The 15,409-nt window shown below is 39.8% G+C and overlaps 1 protein-coding gene across 1 annotated transcript in view; it reads right to left on the bottom strand.

The window, feature by feature from the left end:
• Positions 1-14,365, bottom strand: part of col11a1b (collagen, type XI, alpha 1b) — a 141,567-nt gene extending 127,202 nt beyond the window's left edge. The window contains exons 1-3 of the mRNA XM_074689532.1: positions 14,091-14,365; positions 6,450-6,614; positions 898-1,111 (exon numbers count right to left, since the gene is read on the bottom strand). Of these exons, the coding sequence (XP_074545633.1) occupies positions 898-1,111; positions 6,450-6,614; positions 14,091-14,205 (494 nt within the window). The 5' untranslated portion in view covers positions 14,206-14,365. The remainder of the gene's footprint in view (positions 1-897; positions 1,112-6,449; positions 6,615-14,090) is intronic.
• Positions 14,366-15,409: the final 1,044 nt, after the last annotated feature.

Genomic DNA, 15,409 nt, shown 5'->3' with positions numbered 1-15,409 from the left:
AACACTTCTCATTAGATGACTTTGTACAGAATTGTATCCATGTTATTGTCTTTATTGTGAAGATAAAGTAGTTTTTGTTGCTCCTGAATGACTTTTATGTTGCTGAGCTGAAAGTAAAAGTTGCAGATCCCTGCTGTAGATCAACAGGTTTGGTGCGACGTGCGTTTACATTTATATTTCCATTTGCAGCCCTGTAACATTCAAGAAACCAGAAAGAATCTTTTTATTTTCAACAGTCAAATAAATAAAACAGTCTTCATTTGTAAATAAAGTAAATGAAAGTCATGCTTCATGTATTAACACCAACCCTCTCCCTGGTGTAATTAACAACAGACCAATAAACTGTATGGAATCATTTCAAGGCAGCTCTGAAAGCTTTTATCGTACAACCATGATTTGTATCGGCGTCAGCGGACAGCAATGCGATTCATGTAGGTCCTGCTCTTTACTGCGTATCAGTATATCACTGCTGTAAGTACTCAGTACAACAAAAGCCTGTCATCGAATCTGTCTGCAATCTATTTCCCATTATTGTCTGACTTGTCCCATATGGTATTAATGACTGTACAAACACAAGATTATCATAAATCCTGCAGGCTGTTTGTCAGTTTACGACGCGAGAAGAGCTATTTCTGAGCGCTTGAGAGAATATCTAATGCACACTGTTTTTGTTTAACGTAAAAAGATAACTAATAAATCTGAAAGATGTGTGAAAGTCGATGGCTGTAGTTGTAAATGTGCCAGATTTTGCTTTGCTTTGGTCACAAAAGCCTCTCAACAAACATGAGATTGCGAAATCAGCTCTGAAAATGGGACACTGGAGAGAAATGTTCCAGGAGACCCAAAATCTACCGCCCAACACGCTGGAGCCCTCCTGGGAGGCAGTCAGTCACTTACTTGCCGTCAGCAAGGTTGATGGAGCGGAACAGGGGGTACTCCTCATGGGCCGGCTTGCCATGCTGGTCCTCGTACAGGAAGACGGGGGCGCGGCCCACCTCCACGCCGAGCTGCTGGATGCCTTGCTGGTTGTACACAGACAGCAGGAAGGACTGGAGGCCAGCCTTGGGCTTGATGGTAAACAGGATGGAGAAATCTTCTGGGAAAACTCCCCCTGAAGGTGAAAGCAGCAGCAGGCACGTTAGGAAAAACCAAGTGATACTCATGAAATCTACTCTAATGCTCAGATTTTTGTCTCTGAGCTCAGCTTCACATGGGGTCTGCCCAGAACAGCCACAACAATGTTAATTAAAAAACTCTTTCCTCGCTTCTGAGGATGCTGCAGAGAATATTTATTACTTTGGAGCTCATGGAAAATTTTCACATTTTGGGAAAAACCACTTATTCTTTCTAAGATGTTGATTGCTGGCTACAAACCACACTCTTACAGTAAATATGACGCTGCTACTGTCTAGTCGTTAGCTTATTCTTGTACTAAACCACAAGTCAAACCACATTTATTTGTTTGGTTTGGAAAAGAACATCTATGGGCTGAGATCTGTGCCACTAGAAATTGGATTTAAATGATTATATTGAATTTTAAAACCATGATCTGAAATGAAATTTAATGTTTGAAACTGAATTTCTTGCTTTGAACATGTGTTCAACCTACTTGAAAATTCAGCTCTACATTCCTTTTACATAAAATTACAAAATTAAATTTCAGTTTGTATGATTCAGATTCAGATTTATAAATCATTTTTAGTTCAGGCTGGCATGAACATTAAGTCTTCTACACCTGCCAGTTTAATAGTTTTTCACAGATGTGAAGAGGATTTCTGCCAGTCTGTGCTCCATTACTACGTCTCAGAGATGTACATAACATAACGGTTGCGCCAAACCGAACTTACAATGAACCGTTAAACTGAATCTGAATCATGCAAACTGAAATTAAATTGTGTATTTTGATTAAGAGTAATATAGAGTTAAATTTCCAGTAGGAAAAATGCAGTTCCAAAGGAAATAAGTTCAATTTCAAAACATTAAATTAAAATTAAATTTGGTCTTAATTTTTGGATTAAGAGGTTGGTAGACTGTCTGATTACTTGAAGGCAAGGCAAGTTTATTTAAATAGAACATTCCAGAAAGGCAATTCAATTTTTTCTTTTAAAGAAAGGTAATTAAGATTCATTTCTAAAATTCTCTAATGAAAAGCAGATGTAAAAAGGTGAGTCTTCAGCCTGGACTTAAAGGAGGTCAGTGTTTCAGCAGACCCGTTATTTTCTGGCAGTTTGTTCCAGATATTTGGAGTATAGAAGCTGACTGCTGCCTCTCCATGTTTGGTTCTGACTCTGGAAAATGAAAAAAAATCCAAACTCCCTGTTTTTTTTTTTTTTTCATTAGCTAGCTTTCCATTGGCTAAATATGAAATATTTACATGTATGCTGCATGATACAAAATATCCATTAATTTATATTATGTATTAAATTCTTTTTTTTTTTTAACAAGTTTTATTCTATTTCAATTTTTTGGTTTTTCTATTTTTAGTTTATTCTCTTTTTTATGCAATTTATTTAAATTAATTGTTAAATTTTATTTTTTTCCATTCAAAGATCCTGTAACAGGGATCTGTTTTAATTGGACTGCCTCCCCACCTTCTGGCCTGGAGTCACACGCACACTGTCATAGAAATGCAACTTTGAACCAGGCGTGTTTGTTTTGGAACAAATTTTCTTTATTCAAATCAACTTATTAGTGGATACAACGTGATGAGGTAAGGTATTTATCAGAACAGTTATGAAGCGTTGTTGTTTGAAGTGCGACAACAAGCGTAAGTAACGTTGTAAGTTTGAACTGTAAGTCAGTAGCTAGCTAAATGTAGCGCTACTAGCAGCCTGGTGCTATGATGTATTTGTAATCTAACAGGACAACAAGCTAACTGTCAGTTCGTACAGTAGTTTAGTAGCCATCCAGTTGTAGCCTTACTAACAGCCCAGTGCTCTGAGACGTGTCTGTCATGTGTATCGTTAGTGAATCCTGGTTTAGCAGTTTACAGTTTAGCCCTTTTAGCCTTTAGCTCAGGCCTGTTTATCTTTCTTCTGCTCTTCTGTCCTTTTTCTGTCTGACTGTTAGGCTCTCTCTCTCTCCTCTTACTTCTAAACTGCATCAGCCGGTGAATAATTGATAAATAAAATCCTTGTATTGGATTCATTTTCAGCACAGAGATCTTTGATCTTCTTAAACTTTTTATGTCATTGCTTCTCCTTCGTTCAGATAACTCCTTACAAACATTGAGGCTGTGCAGCCATGAGAAGGAAAGTCTTGAGAATAATCTCGCTTTGATTCGTATCACTTTCCCATTTTTATCTAATCTCTCCTCACGTCTATCTGTTTGTGATTTCATTAAAGAGCAGTCCCATCGTGGTGAGTAAACCGTTTGCTTTATAAGCTCTTAAAGTTTCCTCTCCTCACATTAAACTTCAGTGTCTAGACAACTGGACCTGTAGCCGTTTTTATAAAGGAAGCTGAAGGAGACCTTGGCATCCTGTGAAAGGACTCGAGGGTGTTGATCTAGCGACTTTCATTTTACAAGGCTGTAAATACCCAAACAAATGTCATAGTTTTCAAACCGTAACAGCTCGGTTCAGCGGCAAAATAAGTAATCCTAATGAAATAAAAGTCCAATTATTCTGACTGAGGACATTTTGACACCTCATACACCTCACCTCTCAGGTTTAATTATAGTCTTTGAATTTCCGTCACTGAGAGGGAAAGGTGTGCTGGCAGTTAGAGCCAAAAATCACAAAGGTTTTGGTGTAGTTTCTGAGTTTTTAGTGAATTATTTCTTTATTTTTTGGAATCATACCAAAGTGAAAACAGCACAGACTGGTACATCTATTAAACAACCCTGTGATCAAACTCAGTGTTCATATTCTGCTCTCATCAAACGTAAACCCAGTAAATCCTCTATCATTTAATCTGCAGACTATCTGATAAGCAGCAGTAAGTGTAAAAACAAAGCAAACCAGATGGTTTCACAGCAAAAAGGCTTTTGTGTTCCCGAGCAGACTCCTCCCTAATAAAACAAATATGACTGTATTACCCACAAACAGCTGAGCAGCACACTCTGAGTCAGTGAACGCACCTTCAGTCTGATCTCCCTCCATCATCTAAACCCTGCAGTCTGCCAGCAATCAAACGTCCTGGACTGATCCTTCAAACCAAACCTTCCCCTCGCTGACTGTCAGCACAGATACTTGGACTTTCCCAAACTGTCAAATAAGGAATATCTGCTCCTGCTCTTTTAACTTGACTCTCATGTTTATGTGATATTTCATACAACATGTGCTGAGTGACTGTCGTTCCTTGCGGGCTGCACATGCACGTCATGTGGAAAGTCTTTTTTTTTTTTAGTGTCTGCGCTGAATTTAAGCAGACAGGTGTTTGCAGTGAAGGGATTCATTGCAGTGCCTTTTCTGATATTTTTTGTGAACTTGAAAAACCTTTAAGATGTTTCCATTCTGCCTTTAAGTAGTTCAAGGTAGCACATGAATGGTTCAGTTTTAAACAAACAATTATTTGTTTGAGTGGGCGTGACATTGTAAAGATGTTCTGCTTTAGGGATGGGAGTGCTGATCCGTCAGTCATTGTCCACCGTCTGTGGTCAGGATGTAGCACATTTTTACTTTTAAAACCAGGAAATTAGAGGATGTAAACATGAAACGGGGGGATTAAACTGTGCAAATATTTGATTCAACACAACAGACTTCAAGCTAGTTTACAAAAAGTCTTTGTTTTGGAAGTTTTAAACTATGTACCTTCATTGCATCAAAATGAACATGTTAAGCATGTTTGTATGCCAGTCCTAGCACTGTGCTTGAAGCCCTCCTGTACTGAAGTGCAGCCTTATAGAGTTGCAAGCATGGCTATAATGATCATACTCACCAATATCAAGAACTATTTTCCAACAAGATCCAGTGGTTTGATGAAATAGCTGTTTAAAGTTGCTATGAAGAGGATCTGTTTTCATTGGACTGCCTTGCCACCTTCTGGCTCGGAGTCTTTGGAACAAATTTTCTTTGTACAAGTCAACTTTTTACCAGAAACAATGCGCCAAGGTAAAGTATTTATCAGTACAGTTACATAGCGCTGCCATTTGATACGTGACAACAAGCTAACTGTCAGTTTGTACCGTAGTTTAGTAGCCGTCCATACTGGCAGCCCAGTACGCTAAGACATGTCTGCAACATAAGTGAATCCTGGTTATGTCCTGCTAATCATCTACCAATCAGAGCTGACGTAACCTCACTCTTCATTTTATTGATAGACTCTCAAGTTTGAACAGACCACTGCAGAATAACTGCTGACTGTGGGTTGGAGTCAACATTGGCATAAACAGATTAGCCCTTTTAGCCTTTAGCTCGTGCTCTATCTCTCTCCTGTTTCTCTTTCTTCTGCTCTTCTGTCCTTTTTCTGTCTGACAGTTAGGCTAAAGTGTCCACCATCACTACAAAATTAATCACAGAAATCGTTTTCAGCAGAGAAAAACACAGCTCTCTCTTGTCTTTACTAAACTTCATCAGCTGGCGTGTCATAGAGACCTAGAGGTGCTGTAAATCGATCAGGTCGTTCTCAACCCGAACATGGAGCTACAAAGCAGCTACAAAGTAGTTTTATTGGCACTAATCTCATTTTAAAGTGTGGATTATGATTGGAGATTTTTCCAAGATCACTTTTGAACTCCTCACAGCCCCTCTAATTTCAGATGTCAGAAAAAAGTGTTTTCAGATTTGACCTCAAAGATGTGAATAAAGAAATTCTACCTCCCCTAATGTCTCTCGTGTTCTTCTTTACTACAGTCAAACAATCTGTAATGCTCTTCATTCAGGTTTGTCTGGCTTTTCTTCACTGGTCTTAACATAACTATCCTCTTTACACTGGTTTCCTGTCTATTCCCAAAGTGATATTGTTATATTTGTATCATGACTGTTTAACCTCTATATGATCAGACCCCTCTGTATATTTTTGACTTCTTATTCCTGAAGAGCCTGCACACCTTCCAAGATCAGTTTGTTGATTGTTTTTTTTTAGCCTGATTGAAAACCAAAAGCTTTAAGTTCTTGTTTTTCAAATACATGGGTCAGACATGACCATCAGACAAGCCAGACCCCAACGTCTATCGTTACTGAGTAGCTTCTAAAGCACCTTCTCTCAATCAAAGGTTTTCAGGTTTTAGAATCAGAAAGTTCTCCACAATATAGATGAGTCTCCTCCTCCTTCTTGGTGTCAGACTTTGAAAAGGTCTTGGTGTCCAGGTCGCCCTTGTGTCAGGTCCCTAAACTCTGGAACGACCTAAATCTGTTTCCAATAATCTCTTCTTCAAACTTTGTTGTTCTAAAAAATCATTTTAAACAGTATAAATCAAACTATTTCTTTCCTTCTTTCCTGTGTTTTCCTTTTGACCCTGAGGGTTTTGATATGGATAGTGATAGATAAAGAAAAAGTGAAGTCACCTGGGAAGAGCTGTTTGGTTGGAGCGCTGATCTGAGCCTGTTTTCCCACTCTGTAAGCTACGTCGGGTTTGGATCCTCTTCGGACCGGGCAGAAGCCGGGTATCTTTTTTACTCCTTCAGGAGAACTCTGGAAGTCTAGCGCCTTCAGTACGTCCACCGGCTCAGCTGAGGAGACAAAGAGAAAGAGACTCAATGAGAAATACAACTTTTACATTACAATAGGTTACATTACAGAAGAAAGGATTCTCAGAAATCAGAGCGCCCCATTTAATTGAAACTGAAATATCTTTATTCTCAATCCTGGTCTGGGATAAGGAGGTGACTCAGGATCTAAAGTCGTACATGCCCACATGAACCCCTCCCATGGTAGACACATGTAGCTTCCTGTGTGTTTGTGAGAGTCTCCAACTCGTGATCAAGACTCATAAAAACACACCATGTGTGGTGAAAGCAACAAATGGTTGGTGTGAAAAACGTGGCTCCAGATCTGTGTTGCCTTCATGTTCAGGTGTATAAAATAGGAAAAAAGAACCTTCCTTAAAAAAAAAGAAAGAAACTAGATGGTTTGTGTTTTTACAGTAAAATCTTACATTACAATTCTAACTCTTTGGAAACTCAGCTCTTGCTCTGTGCACTGTAAGCACATTTCAGAGGCTACCACTTACTCCAATAGGATCTGGCATTTTGATGATAAGTCAACATTTGCACCCATTACCCCCCTTTGCCCCAGCGGGGACTGTTGGCCAAATCTGTCAGCTGGAGCAGTTGTTGGTTTATGAGCTAGCTTGGCAGAGGAGCAGTAAAAATGTTAGCAACCATTCAGCAGACATCATTAGCCCCCTCCCTCCCTCCCCTCCCCTCCTGCTCTGTTAGCCCTGCAGCCAAAAGCCACAGCGTGCACGGGAGGATAAAACTCATCGCCGCTGATGGCGGGCTCAGTGGGAGAAGGAGAGCGCAGCGGGGGGCGCTTTCACAAGAATCTTAACACCACTGAACTCTTTTCTATCAATGGACCTGGACTTTTCTCTGTATCCTTTCTTTTCTTTCCTTTCCTTAACCATTATCAGTCTCACTCCCTGCTGCACACCATCAGTTACAGTCATTATGACGACTTCAGGAAGCCTAATAAGCTCTGTTCTGATGCTAGCTATAAAGACGAGTGTTGACGTACAGCACAGAGTGGGTCATGATTTAATGTATGGTATGTCTGCTGAAGGCAGCACAATTACTTTACAACCTTAACTAAGAGGAGGCAATAAATGTTAGGTATCCGTAAACGTTGGGCACTGTAAAGAACAAACAGTAGATGCAGATATGAAATCGGTAATGATTAGTTTTTGTGATAAGTTCCAAATACTCTCCACAAACAGATTTACCACCTTCATGCTGCCATCCAATGGAAGTCATCAAGTTATGAGACTGTAAAGTTTTCTCATTAAGTCGAATAAAGAAAAGACTTTGTGTTCAAGTGGTAACCAAATGGGAACACCACAGCAAGACAACAGCAATATACAAGCGACAGGGAATATAAGCTAACGTTACGGCTCAGAGACGATAGAGCTAACCAAAAAGCAAGGGGCAGATTTGACGAGGTCAAGATTTTCTTTGGATAGGATTAAAAATGAGCACATCAGAGGATCATCCCCGGTTAGAGGAGATATGGGCGGAAAGATGCGTCCAGGCAGGAGAAAAAGGGAAAACCACACTAGAAGACAGGGCTAGATGGAAACAAGTGATCCACTGTATTCCACTTCTTTTTTGCCTTTTTAAAGAATAAAAAATCTGGAAGAAGAAGAAGAAGAAGAAGAAGAAGAAGAAAAAGAAGAAGAAGAAGCCCTTTTTAAGTAGGGATGAGGGAGCTATGGGCAATCGAATACTTCTGGAGGCTGCAGATACAACAGCCGATACTCAAGGCAAAAAAATCTTGCATCAAGTAAGTCCTCCTTGCCAGTAGTTGGTGCTACATTGCTGCAGTTTAACACCACGACAAATATGGGTCTGATACTGTTGAGACAACATGAATGAACACTGCACTTCAGTTTATTTTGAAAATAATCAAATTCTGAAAGTTGTTAGTTTTATTTTACACTTTGATGATGATTTATTTAATACAAAATCTTAAACTCAGAGAGAGTTTTTTTTTAAATTTATTTTGGGCTTCATTGCATAGTGACTGTGCTGTCTTTGTTCAAAGTTATCTGTCGCTGTTAATTTAGATTTCATGTTTTAAAAGTAACGGTAGTATCTGTACTTGGTATCGGTGAGTATTCAAGAAGGAGTACTCATACTAGTATCGGTCTGAAAAAAACTTGTATCAAACATCTCTGAACAGAGCGTTAACTGCATGACCAAAAGAAGAATGTCATATTATGGAACAGTATAGCCAACATTTCATCAAATAGAAGGTAAAATAGAAGAAAAATGACTATTAAAAAATGCAATGGGTTTTGCCCAAGGGACAACTTCCGGTTAAGAATAAAACTGGAGCTTATGCAAAATTACTGAAAGCCGCAATTCATTGAGTATCCACTTGAGGCTGGCTGCAGAAGGGCTGGAAACAATGTGCACACCAAGCCAAAAAAATAAAGAAGCTGACTTTTGGGACAACATATTTACAGCTTGGGTCTGAAATGCTCCTTTCTCCAACAGCACATGCTGTACAGGAGTGATAGATTTTCTAACTCAGCTGTTTGGGAGGTATTAAGATCATGAGTTCACCCAATCAGGAACAGACGGGTGGCATAGCAGAGGACATGTCCATATCTTACACAGTCTATGGTTCTACCCAAGCAGCAAGCTTCAGTTTCGAGAAAGTAAGTTGATGCGGAAGTGCAGAAAACGTGTAAACAACAAGTGAAAAGATCTGACTTCTACAGCAGGATTAAAAAATAGTTTATTTCTCTATCAGCACAGACTGTTCAGGAACTCAGCAGAGTCACAGCTCTTAGGATTTCTAATAGGGCTTCCATTGACGACAGGCTCCAAAACTTCATATCAGAAACAGATGCGTGATGTCACTGGGGCGAAGTTCTTGTATTTTAAGGCAGTGGTTCTCAAACTTTTTAAAGTGGTGTACTCCCTGTAAAATGTCTTTTCTGCTAAGAACTCCTTAATAAGCATAAAGTAGTTTTGGTTTGGGAAAAAAATAATATTTATAAACAATGACATTTGTTTTAACCCTGGAAATTGTGACCAGATAGGCACACAGGTCTGTCTGTTCTTGTTTGTTCTTATTCTGCTTCATGAGCAAGTGGTTATTGTCCAGAAAATTTAGTTATAATCAGTTTTTTTGGATGGAAAAGTTTTTTTATTAACAGGTCTTCGATAAATGTGGGCCTCTGCAGTGTTCTTAACCAGGTTCATCAACTAAAGAAGAGCCAGAGCAAGGTAACATCCACAGGCACTAGAATTGTTCAACTTTCCCAAATCAAGAGTGTCAGCTTAAAACCAACTGAAGAATCAGTTTGCGCTGGAAGAGAAAGGATCTGAGGAATCTGTGGTGTTTGGTTGATGAGTTAAAAGTGTGTTTTGGTCAGCAGAAGCCGCGTGACGTCAGTCCTGTGGCTCCACCAGCCAGATTGCCTCCATGCATGCTTTGGCTCCACCAGCACAATATGTCAGCCATTAAGGAAGCATCTTGGCTTCAGCTCTCCAGGAGGAGGAGGAGGCGTGCTGTCCATACTAATACATAATCAACCAGGCTTAAAAACGCTGCTGCAGCAAAATCCTGAACAGAGAGTGTTTTATAGCTCATGGAATAAAGTTTGTGAGAGGAACAATGTGATGTTTCTCCATCATGATGAACAGCTTCTTATCCATGTGGGTGAGGGTTGGCTTGATTAAACTCTGTGTTTGAATCGCTGATTTTAAGCTGGCAGACGCTCCGAAAAATTAAAGATGAAACACTCTGCTGTGTAAATCAATGATTAACCACTTGTAATAACATCTCAGTACTGTAAATAAACTGCAGAGCAAACAAAGAAGTCAGGACACAGCAGTATGTGTTGGCCCGGCGACAAAGCAGATCCACAAAAAAAACAGCTAGGAACATTTTTTAGCAAAAGACGAAGTGAAGACGGTCGAATCATTAGCTGTGAAATTTCCACTCCAAACCAAAGCGGCTCAAACTTGATTCGAGAGAGGCAGGATGTGTCCTCTTCAAAGAGCCGGGGATGATAAACAGAGTCTGAACGGTCAGCTGTGAAGATACGGTCTTCGTGGAATGGGAGCTTAATTTGAAATCACACACACGGCTTGATCCGTGTGTTTGATAGCGAGTAGAAAGACTTTGTGGGAAAATGATGTGAGAGGATCAGACGGAGGCTTTTCTTTTAAGTTCACGCTGCAGGAAATCCTCCGCTGCTGTATAAAACTCCATAAAATTGCGTGAAGCGGGGGGAAAGTTTGGTAAGGAAACATGGATGGACTAAAACAACACACCCAGGGTGTTATTAAAGGAATATTACGTGAAAGAACAGACTTTTATGACTCTTTTTTCCACTAATGATGGCACCATGTGTGTATTCTTTGCACATTCATGTCCTTTAACAACCAAAATAAAAGCTGACAGAGTTTCAGAATCAAAATAAAGTCTGTTGACATTTTCCGCCTCTTTAAGTCATGCAGCACGTGAAGCCAGGAAGTGCTGATTGTGCACTTCCGCTGCTCTGTCAGTGACCAAGAGGGGGTCTGATGGGTGGGGCTACGAGTCCACATGCTGAACCCATTACAGCCCGGGCACCACTCCCTTTAACCCCCAAAAGTAAAACACACACACACGAGACAAAACTGAGAAGGCCCCATCCCTGTGGCGGCGTCTCCTGTGGCCAGAAAAATAACCGCCTGAGCGCCAGGTCCAACCTGCTCGCTTGGATCCAGTTTTAGCTCATTTGAAGTTCTGCAGATCAGTGATAGGACGGGCTGGAGCTGTTTAGCTGATGTCTGACCCAGATCATAGGATGCCACAGGTTTTGACTTTAACTTGTTCAAAGGTTGCGCAAACTGCACTGGGAGAATTTAACAGACAGGCGTTTTATTTTTTATTTTTTTCTTGACGAATACCAGACTGACTTCTGACTGAAATCTGAACGCCAAGTTCTAAACCTCGCACCAAATGCCTCATAAAAAAGAAAATAGTCTGCGGCTCTTCTGAATATTGTCCCAAAGTTGAGAGCTACCGGTTCTTAAAAAGAAAAAGAAGAAGAAAAAAAATAGAAAGCTTGGACTAAAGGTCTCTTTGTGAGTTTCAGAATGCCTTTCTGCATTACTGCATACCTCTAGGCCTCATATATTCCAGATGTGCTGAATTGGCCAGGAACCCCCTCCTCCTCTCCCCTTCTCCCCTTCTCCTCTTCTCCCACCCACACCCCGACTCCTCAGCCTGGGTTTCACAGAAGCCCTGAAAAACAGGCAATATCCCAAACCCATTAAAGCCCCCAAATGAATAGGCATGGCTTTTTTAAAAGCTTTTGCAGCCTCACAGGAGTCTGAGCCAGCACGCCTGAAAAAGAGGAGAAAAACGACTCCTCTGCTTTTACCTTAAAGAAATAAACCATATTCTTAATGATAAGGATGAAACCCACAAAGTAGAGGTGCAGCTTCAGTCTAGTCAGAGTCTTGTCTGAGGGATAATTTGCCAGAGTCTCTGATTTTTTAATGACACATCTTTCCAACTGCTTGTCATCTACTATCTGCGCCGTGAACAAGCTCCTAACATGACACAGGAGTGTGATTTCCCCTGAGGCGGCAGAGCGTGCAGTGACAGGAGGAGCCTCTGTTAAAATCATTAAAGCACTTTCACTAACAAGACCCTCACTCGTTTAAACACCACCCTCCACTGGAGTCAAAAACCACTCCACTCCTTCTCCTCTCAGACGTTTATTCTGATGTCAAAGTTTTGACTCCGTGATTATCGTTTAAGCCCGTGACATTCTGACTTCATGTCTCTGTGGCCCCGCGGTCGTGCTGCAGCTTCTTTTCTGTGTCACTGCCATCTACTGAGAGCTGGCAGCACAGGCAACAATTATAGTACACTGGAAAGCCTGTAAATGTTTGCTAGCATATCATGCAATTATGGTTAGCTTAAGTATCAGTCAGAGTGAGGAAAGATGGGGAACGGGCAAGACGTGCCACTGTGGTATTTGCTTTCATGGTCTCTTCATTTTCTGCAGTTTACCCTCTGCTGTGGATGATTTTCTTCATGCTCCAGAAGATTTACAGTAAAAACAAAAGGATGGTGATGGATCAGAAAGGGGGAGGGGCTTAAGACAGGAAATGTCTGGACAGGATGCAATATGTTATACTAATTACCAACTTTGGTATTTTCATCGATCCACATTTTTAAAGAGAGGTATTAAATCAAGAATTAGTTAAAGAATCAGGTGAAAGGACGCCAAATAACTCATCTGATGTCAGGAGTACAAATATTTAAAAAACACACATCTGTTTTTTCAGATAAAGTTTTTCCAGCGGTGCCTTCAGAGAAAAAGTAAATATAATAGAAGTTAATGTGACCCACATCTGTCGCTCCAAAGGAAAGAAAATACTCCAGATTTTTTTTTTCCCCTTTTTCCATCAACGCCCCTTCTTGGACTCAGTGGGAGCCCGGATAATGTGGAAAGATGGTGATCCTTCAGGCCAGAGTATGAATTTCACTCCCAGAATTCCACAGTGTTGTGCCCAGTGTTTTTTTTTTTTCTTCCTTTTCAAAATCTCGCAATATCTATATCCAAACTTCTGTGCGTAAAACGTCTCTCTGTGAACTGCAGCTGATCCAAATTAGAAAATGATAAATTATCGCAGCAATTTGAGCTTTTTATGGCTTAAACTCCACTAATTGGCTCTCCTCTTTTGTGTTTGGGAAAAAAAAGAGTACCATACTGACTGTGGCTTTCAAGTGACGCCGCCAGCTGTCGTGCGTAAAAGTTATGCGTAAAACGTGAAACTTTTCCAATCATCCTGCCAAGCGCTGAAGCAGAATATAAACATCAGGAGCGATTTTTCTTTTGTTTTAACATTAGTTTCACTTGAGTTTAATTACAGGACTCCGCTTCTTAGCTCCATCATTACGCAAACTTTTTACGCACACCGCAACGGGTATTTGTGTCAGAGGGAATCAGCAGTCAGCCTCTTCTCGCTGACCACACCTGGATGGCAGACTTCGCCTACTTTAGACGCTCGAGGAATTTAAGAGAGATTGGCATCTCCATTCCTTCCAACAATGGACGGTAAATCACATCAATCCAGCTGGAAATTAGCCAAGTTAAGACAGATGAGCCAACTTTCTAGAGGCAGTGATTGTGGTTCAACTTCAAAGACATCAAGAAAGTTACGGCTACAGCACTCATTTTACATTTCAGTGCAGGTGTAATAAGTTGAGGACGCATAGTGAAGAAATTCCCCCGAGAATTCAAAAGAGAGCATCTTCTTTAGTTTGGGAAAAGTAGATAGGGTGTCTTGCATCCAGTAAAGGTTTAAATGGACTTTTGGTGACCTGGCAGTTTGTTAAATTAAAGTTGAAAGCCAGTCTCTGGTTACCCCAAAAGCCCACCACCACTCACGGGCTGTCAGCCAGTCTCTAAACGCTCCCGAGCACCGAGTTGGCACCGTTACAGTGAAGTATATCAAAGTGCAGCTTCTTACCTGCTCTGACATGGGCAGCTTGGAGAATTAAAATTAACGTGACCACAGCCGTAAGCGTTGAATCCCATAGCCACCTTTTCGTTTTCCACCTGGTGCTCCACCTTTGCATCTCCATGATGAGCGCCCGCAGCTGAACAGTAAACGGGCGACTTTGAGCGAAATTCGGTCCCTTCCACAATCCACAAGATGTGCTTAATTTACAGCGCCATGTGTGACAGTCTAAAGATGCCTTTCACAGCCAGACTGGGCCCTTCAGATCCGCTCCCCCTTCAAGCCCAGCTCTCAGACTGATGGTAAAGGGCTTTCATAAAAAAGCGCTAAGCACTCTGTTCCCTGAGAGTTGCGCACCGTCAGGAGGCTGGACAAACGCCGGGACGCTGAACCTGAACCGACTGGGAGATACTGACACTGGAAAATCCTCCGTTCATCAAATCACAAGTCGGGAAAGTTGTCTGAGAACCCGCCCCCTGCGCTCCGAAAGAGGTCTGAGCAGCATCAAGTGGAGCATCACTCATGGAACCAAACTGGAGGACTCAGTCCGGCATTTAGAGCAGGGGTCTGCAAACTTTACTTTGATAAGAGCCATTTTTCCTCAGCTCAGCTGGATTGAAGTCATTCTGGAGCCACGAAATCTACTTTATCTTCACCATGAAAACTATTAAGTGTATGAACTGTATAAATAGTTAAAATCTAGTCAAATTTATCAAAAATGAGAAGTTATTTAAAAATGTATAAAACTGTAAATGTGATGTCTTTATTTTACTTATTTTTTAAGGATTTGCAAAACTGTAAAATAAATTGTACAATTTTTTGAAATTTTATTTAAAAAGGCTATATTTGAAATTTCCCCCCAAAAAATATTTCTTTCTCTTTTTTTCTTCTTTTCTTTTCTTTCTTTCTTTTCTTTTTTTTTTTTTTTTTTTTTTTTTTTTTTTACAAAGGTTTAAAAAATGCATGCATTTTTCAAAACTCGAAAATTTGCAAAAGTTTCACAAAACTTTGAAATTTCAAACATCTGCAAAATTTTTGAAAATTCAAAAATTTGCAATTTTTATTTTTTTTTAAATATGTAAAATGTTCAATGTTTAATTTAAAAAAATAAAATTAAAGAAATAAAGGTGAATTTGCATTTTTTAAGGTAAAAAATATGTAAATAAATATTTTTGTATTTAAATAATTTAAATATATATATATATATATATATATATATATATATATATATATATATATATATATATATATATATATATATATATATATATATATATATATATATATATATATATTGTAAAATTTGAAGGAATACTTGAATTTAATAT

The sequence above is a fragment of the Halichoeres trimaculatus genome, unplaced genomic scaffold (assembly GCF_033239565.1).
Source record: "Halichoeres trimaculatus isolate MK-OKI-2021-1 unplaced genomic scaffold, fHalTri1.1 fHalTri1_scaffold_15, whole genome shotgun sequence".
In the NCBI taxonomy this organism is placed as follows: domain Eukaryota; kingdom Metazoa; phylum Chordata; class Actinopteri; order Labriformes; family Labridae; genus Halichoeres; species Halichoeres trimaculatus.
Note: the sequence above shows the minus strand (reverse complement) of the source record. Positions and strands in the feature narration are given on the sequence as shown.